At 34.3% G+C, this 15,708-nt stretch overlaps 3 protein-coding genes across 3 annotated transcripts; all 3 read right to left on the reverse strand.

The window, feature by feature from the left end:
• Window positions 1-611: 611 nt before the first annotated feature.
• On the reverse strand, window positions 612-1,003 carry LOC116142123 (putative leucine-rich repeat receptor-like serine/threonine-protein kinase At2g19230). Its single transcript, XM_031427568.1, has 2 exons — window positions 866-1,003; window positions 612-775 (listed from the first exon to the last, which is right to left on the reverse strand). Exons 1-2 carry the CDS (start codon window positions 951-953, stop codon window positions 612-614), a joined length of 252 nt encoding a protein of 83 aa, XP_031283428.1. The 5' UTR covers window positions 954-1,003.
• Window positions 1,004-5,408: 4,405 nt separating this feature from the next.
• Window positions 5,409-9,607, reverse strand: LOC116142203 (putative leucine-rich repeat receptor-like protein kinase At2g19210). Its single transcript, XM_031427651.1, has 13 exons — window positions 9,516-9,607; window positions 8,877-9,420; window positions 8,334-8,806; window positions 8,058-8,196; window positions 7,885-7,956; window positions 7,722-7,793; window positions 7,515-7,595; window positions 7,135-7,301; window positions 6,848-7,050; window positions 6,644-6,770; window positions 6,481-6,543; window positions 6,192-6,381; window positions 5,409-6,041 (listed from the first exon to the last, which is right to left on the reverse strand). The coding sequence occupies exons 1-13, from the start codon at window positions 9,592-9,594 to the stop codon at window positions 5,633-5,635; spliced, it is 2,619 nt and encodes an 872-aa protein (XP_031283511.1). The 5' UTR covers window positions 9,595-9,607; the 3' UTR covers window positions 5,409-5,632.
• A 2,882-nt stretch (window positions 9,608-12,489) lies between these two features.
• On the reverse strand, window positions 12,490-15,206 carry LOC116142124 (LRR receptor-like serine/threonine-protein kinase IOS1). Its single transcript, XM_031427569.1, has 12 exons — window positions 14,920-15,206; window positions 14,687-14,825; window positions 14,523-14,594; window positions 14,359-14,430; window positions 14,193-14,273; window positions 13,969-14,117; window positions 13,692-13,891; window positions 13,499-13,625; window positions 13,304-13,366; window positions 13,177-13,214; window positions 13,020-13,084; window positions 12,490-12,901 (listed from the first exon to the last, which is right to left on the reverse strand). Exons 1-12 carry the CDS (start codon window positions 15,017-15,019, stop codon window positions 12,490-12,492), a joined length of 1,518 nt encoding a protein of 505 aa, XP_031283429.1. The 5' UTR covers window positions 15,020-15,206.
• Between the last annotated feature and the right edge of the window lie 502 nt (window positions 15,207-15,708).

The raw sequence follows: 15,708 nt of genomic DNA on the forward strand, positions 1-15,708 counted from the left end.
TGATTTTTTGTGACAATCAGTCAGCTATTGCAATGGCAAAGAATCCAATCTTACACGGCAGAACAAAGCACATCAAAATCAAATTCCATGCTATGAGAGGAGCAGAGAGTAATGTTGAAGTGAAATTAGTCCACTGCAGGGGTGAAGAACAAATTGCGGATATTATGACCAAAGGTCTACCTAAAACCAAGTTTGAGAGTTTGAGACTTAGACTTGGTGTTTACAGCAAGATTATCAAGGAGGAGTGATGAAGTTGGTGATAACCTGCTGGAAATGGGACAAAATCCTGCTGAAGGTTTAAGTTGCATTTTGGAGCCAAAGTTTCTGTTTTTGTTTTGTTAGGCTGCAGTTGTTGTTGCAGCAGATTTTAAGGCAATCAAGTTAAGCTTATTTGACATGTTTTGTTGAGATTAAGACTTGATTTGGTATGTGCATTGGTTGAAATTCAAATGTAATATTTTTATTGCAATGCAGTAGGTAAAACAGTAGAACTTTCTTGTATAAAAACTTTTGTTCTGTGAATGAAAACAGAAAGTGAAAAACTTTCAATTGTTGCCGTCTCTTTCCATTTCAAATTCTCACATTTTACTCTGATTATCACTTCATCTGAACTAACACAAAAGTTGCTGTTCAAGATTATAATTTTCATATGCAGATGATATTTTATTGTTGACACCAGTCTCAATGAAGTATGCATCTGACATGTAATCTATGCCTGTTATCTTGTCAGTGTAGTTGGAATCACTGGATGTTCCACAATCTAGGCTAAAAAATCCTGGAAAATAAAAACAGAGCAACAAAGAAAATCATTGTATATCCTACAAATAAGTATGAAATTGATATTTAGAAGTTCAGTTATCGAAACCTGATTGCTCCTGGGCATGAACCAAAACAGCAAGAGCAACTCCACCAAGAAACGAAAAGATTAAACACTTCAACATCTTCACTGCCATTTGGGGTTCTTCTTGCTTATTACTTAAAAAGAAGTGATTGTGTTTCAATTTATGCGGCCAAAGCAATGCTTTAGATATATAATTGTTAGAATAAGTATTACCACATTAGTATATTCATCATATTAATTTACAGAAATGTTCCTATCATGTGTTTTCATTATGATGCACTTGCAAAATTTTGAGAACAAGTCAATTTGTAAAGTAAATGTGATTAAGTTTAAAAATGACCCCAGCGTACAAGAAAAGACAGCTTTGATAAATGGGATTGGGTAATTGGCTCAAAGAAAGATGGTGTCTAACCATATATATATATATATATGCTATAATAGCCTAGCAACTTGGGGATGTGGAGCGGGGTTCAAACCCATCACTGCATCCATCATCGCCTTTAAACACGTAGTTCTGATATCATGTGGGACTCCATCACCGCTTTCAATTCAGTTTCAAAGGCATATATATACTATTACAACCTGGCAACATGGTGATGTGGGCTGAGGTCCAAACCCATCGTTGCACCCATCATCACCCTTAAACGTGTGGCTCTGATATCTTGTGGGACTCCATCAACACCTTCAGAGAAATTTCAAAGCCACATATACTATAACAACCTAGTAACTTGTATGCTAATTCAATGAAAATTTCAAAGGAAAAATATAAATACTGCATCGGGGATTTTTGAATATCCAGTTCTAGAAGCTCGAGTTAATTTTCTTTTTGCTCAGTAATTCTAAGTCATACCCACATGCAAGGAATTTAAAAGGGTATCCTTGATAAACATTTTAAAAGAAATTACATGTAAAATTATTCATCATGTTTATTTTCATTGAAGGGTCAACATCTATTTACTTTATAATCTAAACCATCACATGTTTCTCTGGTTTCTAAACAATGAGCTGTTATCTTAAAACATCAACAAAATAATTTTGCTTAATTTGATTGTTTGAGTTTAACTTTTAGCTCTCCAAATTGTGCTTATCATTTGCAGGAAAAAGTTATTCATGATCATGTCTTGAGAAAATCCAACCTTGAGTTAGGTAATTTATTGTCTAATGCCAAGTTACATTACATTATTAAAATAACTCACTTAATTAACATATGATTGTTTGTGTATAATATCTCAAACCTTGATGTGTGGAAGGTGCAGCTTGGAAATTTCTGTACACTTGCAAAAGATCCTACCAAACTAAGGGATGAATTTTCTTTATAGGCAGGAAGTTTTTCAAGTGTTGAAGAAATCAACCTTACAAGTAAAATTAATGATTGACTACCCCCTACTTGTTGGCTTTCAATAATGGCAGCCTAAGTTTAACCCTCTGCCTGCCTTTCAATAATGGCAGCCTAGAACAAAACACTTCCCCCATCTGCATCTCCAACCCAACGTTATTTTGGTGTAAAAACACCAAATGCCGTGAAAGTTGGCCTCCAAACATTCCACAAGCTCACGCCAAATTTGGTATAATATTATTTATACACACCAATTTGACATGATATTGTTTAAATACTATAAAAATTATTTTTTTATTTATATTTATATTAATTTGATTATTATTTATATTAATAAATCATAAATATTAATATGATGTAAAATTAAAAACAAAACTTTATTCAATACAAATATTAAACTACAATAACTCAAAATAAAAATTAACACTAATTTGCTTTTCTCAGTAACTAAATACAATAATCTTTTTTTTTTTTTTTACATCATTTTATATTAGATGTAATGTTTTTTATATTAAATATAATGTTTATTTGGTTAAATAAATATTTAATTTTATTAAATTAATATAATTTTTAAAATAATTATTATTTAATAAAAATATCATTCTTAATATTTAATTAATATATACAAAAATATAGAGTAAAATAGATTAATCATTGATTATTACATAGAAAGAAAAAAAAAATGATTATTCTAAAAAATTACAGATAATGATCAAGAAATGTTCTTTCACACATATAGCATTAAGGTCAAAGAAATAAATATATATGATCTAAGACCCGAATTTAATATATTTTTTTTTTACCAGAAAAAAAAAAACTGCATTAACTACAACAGAAACATAGCTGCTGTCGTTTTTTATTTCTCCTCCAAAAGTAGTATACTAACTGACGTAGTAGAAGGTCTAAACAGAGCACAAGAAAATTTTTATTCATACATGTACATTTATATTAAGAGAATACTACCTTTCTACGAGAGATGTGCTGATGTGGCATCCGATTTATGCTTATGTGGAGTCAAAGTTTTTATACTTTGGTCAGAGGTAATTTAGAAGAAAGAAAGGGAAATTTCTGGAAATTCCCTTGTGTGATATTTGTTTGTGCCTTAGGTCGACACTTCTGTGTGCTCTCTAGATTGTTCTCCCTCGGTTACAAAGAGAGAAAGTTGTTGAGGGAATTTGCAAGGTGAAGCTTTGGTGTTCGCAGGATGAGATCGACGATGGTGATGAGATTTTTTTGTAACTAACTTTTATTCCTTTCTTCTTGTATAAATTATTGATTAATGATATGTATTTGTGTGTCAGAGGTGTGAGACACATGGGAGCAATATAGGGTGGATTACAGAGGGGAGTTGTCACTAGGTTCTTTGTGTAAACTGACTCACAAACTCTGTAAAGTTTCTCTTCATCGTGTATGTTTTCTACTTCCCTGAAGAGTGGATGTAGGTAATCAATCTGATTACCGAACCACTATAAATCTATGTGTATGCTCTTATTTTCTTTATATTTCTAGCTTGCTGTGAATGTTTTGGTTACTTTAGAACTTAGGTTTTCTAACCTGGACAATCTGCAAGTTCAACAGGAGATAATTCAGCATGAAGATTTGAATTAATCCACTCATTTATATGCATTTATATATGATAGAATCTACAAACTAATATAGCTGCAAGTTTTATTTTATTCATACAAGTATTTGGATGTTTATAAGCTAAAAGAGAAAAGAGAAAAAAAAAAAAAAAAGGAAGTTCCATAAAGAAAATTCCAGCAGGTTAAAGAAGCTTTGAATCTAAAGAAACACATGCTTTTTTTTTTTTTTTTTAACTAGTTAATCTTGTGTGAGGTTATTTAATTTTTAATGGAACTGAAACTCGTGAGAAAAAAAATCTCTAATTTCCTGAATTTCCACTTTATAAACACAGTATGTGGCGTTCAAGATAGAAGAAAATTCAGATTTCAGAATCAGCCTCTGTTGTGATCTTCTCCGTTTTTCTACTTAAATTATCTATATTATGTACTTATGTTGATAAGATTCAAAGATTGTATATCAAACCTTTATAATGCAACAGAAGTTGAATTTTCCAAAATGTGTTGTAGATCATTCTTCTTCGGAAGAACCCAAGAAAAGGGTCATGAATTTGAAAGGGACACAAGTATAAATAAAGCCTATTCAAAGTATGATTTTAGAAGTATATATTAATATTAGTGATGTAATCACAGAGTAGTCTGTTCTGCTTTCTTCTGTTATATTTTATCAGGCACAAAGAACAGAGCACTCTGTTCTGCTCTGATCTGCATTGATTAAATAGCATAATTTGAAGCATTTCAACTAAAATGTCAGCATCAGAATACCATACATTGCAAATTTGTTAATTATGGAGAAGCCAATTGTATTTTAGGCCATATTTTCAACATGTTTACATTATGACCCCCTGTCGTGGATTAGCCAACAACAGATTTTAGAGCTTATATATTTTGATGGGTTTATAAAATTAGATTTTAGAGCTTATATATTTTGATGGGTTTATAAAATTTTCCCCTCAAGGTTTGAGGAAAGTACAAAGACACCCAAGGATTTCAGATAGTAACAAATACACCAAAAAAATTGATTATTCCACCATATAAATAGTATAATACCCTTTGTCTAGTTATGTATTCTTCAGTTTTTTTTAAATTTTTATTTATTTAAAATAGAAATTGAAGAAATAAAAACTGAAAAGAATCTGAAACTTTATTTCAAAAGGACTTTAGTATTCTTGATCTGATTATACTTCACTCTCCCATTTTATTTTATTCAATTTTTACTATGTAATTTAATTAAATTTATGGTTTATTATTAGATAAAAGGTACCCTTGGTAAAGTAATCAATTTTCTGGATGCATATCCAAAACTTTCGGGTGTGTTTAGTACTTCCGTCAAACCCTGAGGAGGAAATACATAACCCCATATTTCGATGACTGTACCAGATTACTTAATACTGCAAACTTCATTCTTTGAACCATTTTCGTGCACTTGAGTAATGTCATGTAAAAGAAAAAACCAGTGATACCATTGTTTGGAAACCATTTCTTGTTTCATTAGAGTTTAGAACTTTTCTTCTTCCTCTAGGTAGTTATTAGGAGATATAGATATTTTAAGTAAATATTCATATATGCAAACTTGGTTATGAATATTTATAAAAAAAAACAGCCCTTAATCAATCCTATGCATTTCAGGATAACTAGTAATGCTAATCTGTGGAGGAATTGAAGGTCAAACACCAAATAGTGCCGTTTTCTTCTCTGTTCTGGTTCAACAACTGCAGCAGCTCTATTTCATATGCTAATGTATGTTACACAAAGTAGGACATCGCTGCCTTATTTCTTTATGTTTCTTCAAGTACACAAGAACATTGGTCCAAGACCGGTTACATGTATGAAAATATATATGCAAGGTTAAGTGGGATACATATTGTAAAAGTACTACCTTGGTATGGGAGATAATTCAGTGTCGACATTCAAATTCATCGATAACATAGAATCTCTTGATTTGGCATCCTTGCCCATCTTGCGAGCTACCTCCATTGCTAAAGACTCATTCAGTTCCACCGCTATCTGATTCATGGTTGGCCTTTTGGCAGAAGTTGGAGAAACACAAGTCATTGCTACTTCTACAGCTTTCCAGACAGAGTTTGTCTCAAAATCTCTATGCAGTCTCGGATCAACAATATTTGCAATATCCCCCTTCGAAAGCATGAAACTCACCCACTGACTTATATGAGTCTTCTCAAGCGTATTTTCAATGACAGGTTTACTTGTTATTATCTCCAAAAGAACCACTCCAAAACTATATACATCACTCTTTTCAGTTAATCTGTTTGATATATAGTATCTGTAGGGAGGGAAAAAATAGAGTCAGTTCATGAGACTAGGTTTCCTTCATACAATGATTGTGCAATTTGACATTACAAGCTAATTTCATAGCCCTAAATTGCAAATGTGCATAACGGTTGAAGTTTCTGCATTAGTCACATCTACTTACTCAGGGTCAATGTATCCAGGGGTTCCAGCGACAATCGTGGACACATGAGTTCCACTTTCGACTGAAAAAATTCTGGAAAGACCAAAGTCAGCTAATTTGGCCTGGAATTTTTCATTTAATAAGATGTTTGCAGACTTCACATCTCTGTGGACTATGGGTGGTTTACAACCATTGTGCAGATACTCCAATCCTACATTTTAAATTCAAAGCACAATAGTTCACTTCTTAGATAGAAAAGACAGGAAGAAAATGTTGAAAAGAGAATATTGCAAATCGGAGTATTTGTAACCTTGTGCTGCCTCTGTTGCTATTCGAAGTCTTCCTTCCCAACTCAAGGTATCTGCATCAGTTTCTGTATCCATAAAAAAATTGTGTATGAAGATTTTTTTTTTCCGAAGTCAATATAAGCATCTTAAACTTCATAAAAATCCTATCGAATGAGCAAAACCAACCTAGGAGATGTGATTGCAAGTTTCCATTAGCCATGAACTCATAGACTAATCCCATATTTGTGCACTCATCACAATATCCAACAAGTGTTGTCAAATTTTTATGGTGAACTCTCATAAGAAGTTCAATCTGTACAGCAACTGACACATTTCAGTCAGTCTAGTATAAGGAAGTTGAATTTTTCTCAATTAAATTAGTCTAAATACCTCAGCCTTAAACTGCTTGTATCCTTGAACTGATGATTGAGAGAGCATCTTCACAGCTACTTGAGTGTCATCCAAGTATCCATAGTAAACTGTTCCAAATCCTCCTTTCCCAATAGTCCTCTCAAAGTTACTGGTAAATCTCACTAAATCAGAGTATGTATACCGTTGAGTTTTCGAGTCCAATGATTCATTCTTCTTCCCAACTGGAAAACAATATAAAATTCAATAAACATGAGTCGAGCTGATGTTCAAAAAATTTTAATAATTTCATCTGTGGCGTTTTGTACCTTGTTTTCTTGTTTTGAAGTTCCAGAAAATAGAAATTGCAGTTAGGATGATACATATTGAAACTACTACTGCAACTATTGGAACAACTGCTATTGGAATAATAAGCTTATTTTTCTCTCTGCCTTTACAAGAAACTTCAGGACAAAGATCTGGATTTCCGTACACACTAGAAAAATACTTGAAAAAAATGAGAATTGTTAATGTAACACTTGAATAATAATATGTAGTGCTGACAGCTACAAGTAGTCGATATATAGATTTATTATTCAGTTGAATATGGTCATATGGATGATTTTTCGGTTTTGGGAAAAGAAAATGCAGTACTCGTTGAGAAATTTAATCATATAGATCTAGCTATAGCTTTGAAAGTAAATCAAACCTGAGAGATAGCAAACCATTGTGCTTTCTCTCCACGAGTACCGCTGGAATTGAACCTTCGAGTTTATTTCCACTCAAGTTTCTGCAAGAGAATACTAAAGAATAAAGATGATCCCTAATTTTTTTTTTTTTTTTTTTTTTTTCATATTTTCTTTTAGCAACAAAGGAACTATGCTTATCCATCATAATCTTGATAAAGAAAACTTACAGAACCGTCAGGAATGGTAGCTGTGACAGAAATTCAGGCACTGGTCCAATCAAGTTGTTATTCGATAAGTCCCTGAAATGGTGATTGATGATATTAAGCTGACTTGGCTTCCATCATCAACAATTTGAGTACTTATAGGTTGATTCAAGGCAGAGATGCTTACAGAGATTGTATTAATGCGAGACTGGATATATAAGGAGATATCTCACCGGATATTCCACTGGATGATAAGTTCCTAGTTGCATGACCAATAAGTTTGTTAAAATATGGAAGTGTCACATGGATCAAAGTTAACATAATTGAGACTAATATGGCAGTTTAAAGGCGAGGACTCACAGGGAAATGATCCTTGGGGGACTATAATCATCATAGCTGCAATTAAGACCTTGCCACAGATAATCTTTAGGGACACATGGATCTCCTTGCCAACTTTTATTCACTCCATACATTGACTTGATTTTCGTGACAGCATTGACTAATAGTTGCACATACGCATATATAAAGAATAAGAATTGAAACATAGGGGGACAAAAGTAAAAATAAACAGTGAAGGAAAATCTAGACAATAACATCCACAACTGATAAAAAAGTAAATTGTCTAGAAGAACATACCATCCTCTTGGTCTGTTAGCAGTTGTGGGAATTCCTTTACGGCATATACCTCCAAAGCATTAAGCATGGGTGGCAGGGTTGAATTCCCAGTTTTGATGATTGAGAACTCAATTTTGTCTACTCCTATGGGCGCTGTGCTGGAAATGGTTATTGCATATAAGTACTCATAAACATCAGGTTTCCGCCAGGTCCTTCCATTTAAGTTGATGGCCTGTTCTCTAGTCTGATTGCCTAGATTCTCTTGAACTTCAGCAAAGTGGAAGTAGGCATAAAATCTGGATGTCGTATCCGAGTGCTCCCAATCGAACTGCAGGGAACTGCTTCTATTTGCTGGTATAACTGCAGTCCTCATGACAGTAGATGGTGGCCTGTAAATGTTTGTACTGGAATCGACAGGCTGCGAGTTACTTATTGCTACCCAGTTGTTGCGGTTGTAGGGGGTCCATATGCGATCAAAAGGGTCGTCTCTGTGCCTGTTTCATAGAGCTTTACTTAGAAATCAAGATTCTAATTACCAAATTTTGATGATATAAAATAATTTACCTGAATGTTCCATTGTCTGTTGCACCAACATCCCACCGCCAAGAGAGTAGTAGTGATCCTGATTGAGTTTGGTAAGTGGAATTGCTGACGGGCCTTAATTCTAATGCTGAAATGAAAGGTGTTCCGGAGCCTGTGTTTCCAAGACAGACATATACATAACTTTTTTTGGGGATGTGAATGATCTCCTTGGTAACAACAGTGGATGTATCTTCCATTTGCACTGAATCCCAGACATCAGCTTCAAGAATGAGATCAAAGCTTGGCACTTTCCCTAGGCCATCATAATTTCCATACATGAATCTTGCTCTAATCAGAAACTTAATGTTGCCCGGTGCAAGTTTTAAAGTGTAGCAATTTTTCATTCCTTCAGGGAAGCTTCTAACATTCAGGAATTGTTGTTCCAAGGTGTTATCGTTGTATTCTGGTGATATATTTTTGCTAACACCAGTCTTTATGAAACTTGCATCAGAAGTGTAATTTATGCCTGTTAACTTGTCAGTATATCCAGATTTTTCTGATATTCCACAATCTATGCTAATAAAGCCTGGGAAAGGTGTGGTAAGATACAGAGAAATTAGTAAATGAATATAGTTAGTAAATAGAAATAAAAATTGATAGTTAAGATTGAGTTATTGAAACCTGATTGACTCTGAGCATGAACCAACTGCATTGTAAGAGCAACTATGCATAGGAATTCAAACATTAAATGTTTTAACATCACCGTTGCTACTTTGATTTCTTCAAGTTGAAGAAGGCAGATATAATCGTAAAATTTATAGTGCCATGTCATGTAAACAACCATAAATGAATAGTATATTTTACAGGGGTCAATTTTGCGTGTAACACAAATGTGGAAAAAGAGCATAGCTCAAATGAAAGAAAAGTCGTTGCCAATTTGTGTTTCACAGGAGAGTTCTACAGAAGACTTTTGTGTTTTTCATTGATGACATTGACTAGAGGTCGGCTTCATTAGTTGGAAAGTAAATAAGAACAGTTTATTTTTATTTTGCTTATAAATATAAATCAAACCTCTCACACTATCATGTGAACATGACTTGATCTTCAACAACTCTTGTACAGTTCCAAGAGATGCAATAAGCTAATGTACTGAAAGAATTTCGTCAGTAACAATTTGATAAAAAGACAATTGACATTAAATACAATCAAAATAATCAGCTCCAGTAAAGTTTATGTTTTTCTTTTTTTTTAAAAAACTTTTATTGATAGGAGATAATTGTTGGAGTTGTCGACTACTTCAGCATTAATGGGTAACGGAGACGCACTCGGGGGTCCTATTGCTCGGTCAGCAGGCGGGTGCCCCGCTCCGCGGTGGTCGCAGGGGCAGCGCCTCCGAGTCCGTAGGCGGTTTTGGGCTTTTCCATGTATAACCGCTGTAGGATTTCTTTTAAGTTACTAATTCCTTATTGGGTTGGGCTTAGGAATAGGAATCCTTGTAAAACTAGATTTAGTCTTTTAAACCTAGTATATAATCATACTTTTCTCTTGTTATGGGTGAGAGAGCAATTCATTTATTGTAAACGAGAGAGGTGAGGCATATTGCAACAATAATAACTCAGCTGGACGTAGTCCACATTGGGTAAACCAGGGTAAATCGCGTGTATTATTTTCTTTGTTGACTGTTTGATTTGTTTTACTATTATATTTTGTTCCTGTTGTTGTCTCTATTTCGTTCAATAACACTATATTGAAGTAACAAAATGAGTGTTATCTGAAGAATATAAATTCTATATCAGGGAATTGATACCTCACTGCAATTTGTTTAGAGTCGACTAAGAAAAAAATATGCATGGTAATTTCAGTTGAACTTATAAGGCATATATTATACCTCACTGCAATTTGTTTACAGTAAATAGCATACTCTGGCGAATTTCAACGGTAATTTAAGCATCTTCATACCAAGCCAATTTTATATTACACCATTTTTAATTCTTCTTAATGGCCATCATACCTTCTTGTCGCAGATTAGCCACGAACAGATTTTAGAGCTTTATATTTTGATAAGTGGGCTAATTACTTCATTTTTTGAACAACTTTTCTGCACTTTTGAGTCATGTCATGTCATAAAAAACTAGTGGTACCATTGTTAGGAAACATTTTCTCATTAGAGTTCAGAACTTTTTTACTTCCTTTAGGTAGCATACTGCATATATAGATACTTGGAGAAGTAAAACACATATCTATAGTTATTTATTTCATGTGTACAGAATTTAAGTACGTACGTATTCATACATGCATCCCTGGTTGTGAAAATGTATATTGTGCAGTGACGAAAATGGCCCTTGTATGCATTTCAAGGCTAACTAGTGCTGGTGATCAGTGAAACAGTTAAATGTCAAAAACCAAATAATGCAGCATTCTTCTCTGTTCTGCTTTCAAAAACTGCAGCAGCTCTGTTTTCTTATGCTAATGTATGTTCCACAAAATAGAACATGAGAATTATGCATAGTGAAGCGGGATATCTTTCGTGAAAGTACTACCTTAGAATGGGAGAAAATTCAGTATGGAGATTCAAGTTCATCGATAACACAGAATCTTGAATAAACATGCAATCATGGAATTATTTGGTGATAGCAACATTTGAATGTCTATAATGAAGCCAAGTAAGGAATATTAATATTTATCGATGTAACTGTTAGATTTGAGCACGTGTAGTTAATAATAACTTTGCATTATTAGACACAATAAACAAGACACTTGAAGACAGACTAGACTCTCACTTGCACTCGCCATACACAAGCACCTAGACACTTGTGTTTTCCACATCATCAAAGTGGAACCAAGTGGGGCTATTTATAGTTGCTTAAGTCGGTAAAGAACCAATTCTAAATCTCTCCAGAGAGATCTCCCACTTGCACTGAAAATCTTTGCTGCATGTCAATGAGATTTTCTTTTCCTTCAAGAATGACGAGCGGCGTGAGCAAGGAAGAAGATTCTGGACATTGCCCACTGCCATACCACTGGAGAGAGGCAGAGTTGATTTTTAACGGTAACAACAGAGTAGTCTGTTCTTCTTTGTTTTGTATTTTGTCAGGCAGTAAGCACAGAGTACTCTGTTCTTTTTCATAGTTATTAGTTTCAACTTCAGTTGTTTTGAGTTGGATGGTAGCTTGAGTTCATTTTGATTGTGTGAAACTGAAACTCAGGACCAAGAAAGGATCTCGTCGACTAAAAATTCATTTATTAGACACTGATTATGGTGTTCAAGATGGGAAAAAAAATAAGATTTCAGAACCATCCTTTGTTGTCTTCTCTGTTTCTTGACATAAAAGTTCCAGTTCTGTTCGATACGTATTTTATGTTTCCTAGTTGATGGTATCATTAAATTAATATCATCTGTGCTTTCATTTATCTGTGTGCTAGCTATATACTACAATTAACCTTACGATTTAATGAATAGAAAAGATCCATTGACGCCCATATATACTAGATATCACAGAAAATAAACGTGGTTTAAGACATTAAGCAAAATAGGAGTACAGTTTCTTCCAATTTTATTTCTTCCTGGAGGTACAAGATAACCGAACTGGAAGAAGATCTAAAACCCTGCACATTAAAACATTGAAATGAGTGCATAACATGTATAGAGAAAGCACTACCTTGCAACTGGAGATAATTCAGTATTCAGGTTCAGAGTGATCACTGCATTATGGTCCTTTGATTTATTGTTACTGCCTGCCTTTGCACGAGCTATCTCAATTGCTAAAGATTCATTTAATTCCATTACTACCTGATGCATGGTTGGCCTTTTGGTGGAATCCCGAGAAACACAAGCCATTGCTATTTCTACAGCTTTCCAGACAGAGTTGATGTCAAAATCTCCTTTGAATCTTGGATCAACAATGTTTTTAATGTCCCCCTTTGTAAGCATGAGATTCACCGACTGACTAATATGTGTCCTCTCAAGGGATTTTTCAATGACAGGTTTGCCTGTAATTATCTCTAAGAGAACCACTCCGAAGCTGTACAGATCACTTTTTTCTGTTAACCTGTTTGATATATAGAACCTGAAGGACCAAATTTAAGATATGATTATGTCTGATCTTAATTTCCAATAGATCATGAAGCTAACTTTGTTTCATTTACGGTTGTGCAATTTAAGATCATAAGAATGTATCTACTTACTCAGGGTCAAGATATCGAGGGGTTCCAGCAATATTATTTGTTAACACATTGAGTTCCACTTTCAACTAGGAAGATTCTGGAAAGGCCAAAATCAGATAATTTTGCCTGAAATTTTTCATTCAATAAGATGTTGGTAGACTTCACATTCTCTGTGTACAATGGGTTGCCTACAACCACTATGCAGATACTCGAGTCCTGCGTTCAATGCATACAAGTTTGAAATCACTTGGAAGTCTAGACTGAAAGAAACCGAAAAGAAAATTGATAATCAGGTAGTTCCTTACCATGTGCAGCCTCTGTTGCTACTCGTAGTCTCCCTTCCCATTTCAAGACATTTTCATTTTTTTCTTCATATCCATCAAACAACATAATTTGATCAATAGATAGTATACGAAACCGTAAAAAATTAAATTGAATAAGTTATCAAGACATATGTATGAAAAGAAATATAGTAGTAAGTGAAAATAATTTTATCAAACCTGAGAGATGTGCTTCTAAGTTTCCGTTAGCCATGAACTCATAGATCAGTCCAATATTTTTGCCCTCATCACAATACCCAACAAGACTTGTTAAATTTTTATGATGAACTTCGAGTAAAATTTCAACCTGTACAGAAAAGTCCATATCTTAGTATATATGTAAAATAGTTTAATAGCAAAAAAATTTGTGTACCTCAGCTTGAAACTCCTTGTATCCTTGAGCTGATGATGCCGAGAGCATCTTAACAGCTACTTGAGTATTGTCCAAGTAACCATGGTAGACTGCTCCAAATCCTCCCTTCCCGAGAACCCTCTCAAAGTTATTTGTAATTCTCACCAAATCTGAGTATGTGAACCTTCTTTTTTTTAACTCCAATGACCCCTTCTTCCCCACTGCAAAAAATTCTTAGTTAGCATCAATTCTCAATTATAATTTTTTTTTTTTGTTAAGGAATTGTTACTTTTGGTACCTTTTCTTCTTCTGTGGATCCACAAAATTGCCAATATTGCAGCTAAAACTACCAAAACGGAAACAACTGATGCCACCACAGGCACAATTTTAAACTTGTTTTGCTCTTTGCATGAACCCGGAGGACAAGGATTTGAATTTCCATCCACACTAGAATCAACAGAAGATGATTAGAAACCAGCTGTGTACTAAGTCTCAACATTTTTTTTGGGACTGAAAATAAACCTTAATAACAGCAAACCCTTGTCTACTTTTTCTTTTAGTCCAGCTGGAATTGAGCCTTCGAGATTGTTTCCTTTCAAGTTCCTGCAACAGTTAAAATGTGATGCTCTTTTATATAATTAACTATGACAAGCTAGCCTTTCTTACTGTCATATGTCCAGTAACTTACAGCACTCTCAAGTATTGTAGCTGTGTAAAAAACTCAGGCACTGATCCTGTCAAACTATTGTTTGATAAGTCCCTGGAATGGTGATGGAAAATGTTAAGGTGACTGGATTTTTATCACTCACAGATTGGCAAACTTACAAGTTTATGTGAGACTGAGACGCTTACAAAGATTGAATCGATGTGAGACCGAGTATATAAGGACTTATCTCCCCGGACAATCCACTTGAAGATAAATTTCTGCTTGAGCGACACAATCAATAATTTTTGTTAACAATATTCGATCAAGGTCAAGAAATAGGATGCCTTTTGATTTAAATGTGTATACATACAGGGATATGATCTTTGGGAGTCCAGAATCATAGCTGCAGTCGAGACCTTCCCAGATGAAAAGTTTAGGGATACATGGATCTGCTTGCCAATTTGATATTTTCACTCCGTACTTTGTCTTGATATTCATAATAGCATCAACTAACATTTACACACAGATTAATTTTGGTAAGGATTAAATAAAAAACCATAGTGATTGATCGTAACCCAGAAGAGAAAAGGAAAGAAAACATACCATCTTGTTCCTCTGTTACCAATTGTGAGAATTCGTTTAACCAGTATATCTCAAGGGCGTTTAAGATAGGCGGCAGAGTTGAATTCTCAGTTTTGTTCATTGAAATGTCAATTCTCGTTCCACTGAAGGGAAACAAGTTATATGCTGATCTTGTATAGAAGGAGAAGGGATGAAATTCCCAATACAAAACCTTTCCATTTGCAGAGATGTTAAATTCTCTAGTCTGGTTGTCTTGTAATTCTTCAATTTCAGCAATGTGCAGAAATAGATGATACAATCTAGTTTCATTGGCCTCCCAAAAAATTGTCAACGATCGCTAGCATTCACAGGCGTGACGGCAGTGCTCATCAGTTTAGGAAAGTGAGATAGATCACTAAGTTGGTATTTGGTCATCATCAAACTTGTTCTCAAGAAGATCAGTTTTCGTTGTGCTTATTATTGTCCAGAAGGGAAAGTTGATTGGCAACCATATTCGATCGCAAACATCATCCTTGTACCTATATTTATTGAAACATAATTTTATTCAGTAACCAATTAAGACCAACATATATAATTCAGGAGATATAAAAATTACTAATCATTACCTGATTGTTCGGTTGGTTGTTGATCCTTCAGGGAAGCTTCTAACGTTCAAGAACTGTTGTTCCAGGGTGTCACTCCTGTATTCCGGTGATATGCTGTGGGTTTCACCAGTGTCTATAATGGCTGCATCCGAAATGTAATTTATGCCTGTTACCTTGTCAGTGTAGGGTGAATTTTCTGGTATTCCACAATCTATACTAATAAAAC

The sequence above is a fragment of the Pistacia vera genome, unplaced genomic scaffold, assembly GCF_008641045.1.
Source record: "Pistacia vera cultivar Batoury unplaced genomic scaffold, PisVer_v2 Contig405, whole genome shotgun sequence".
Lineage (NCBI taxonomy): Eukaryota > Viridiplantae > Streptophyta > Magnoliopsida > Sapindales > Anacardiaceae > Pistacia > Pistacia vera.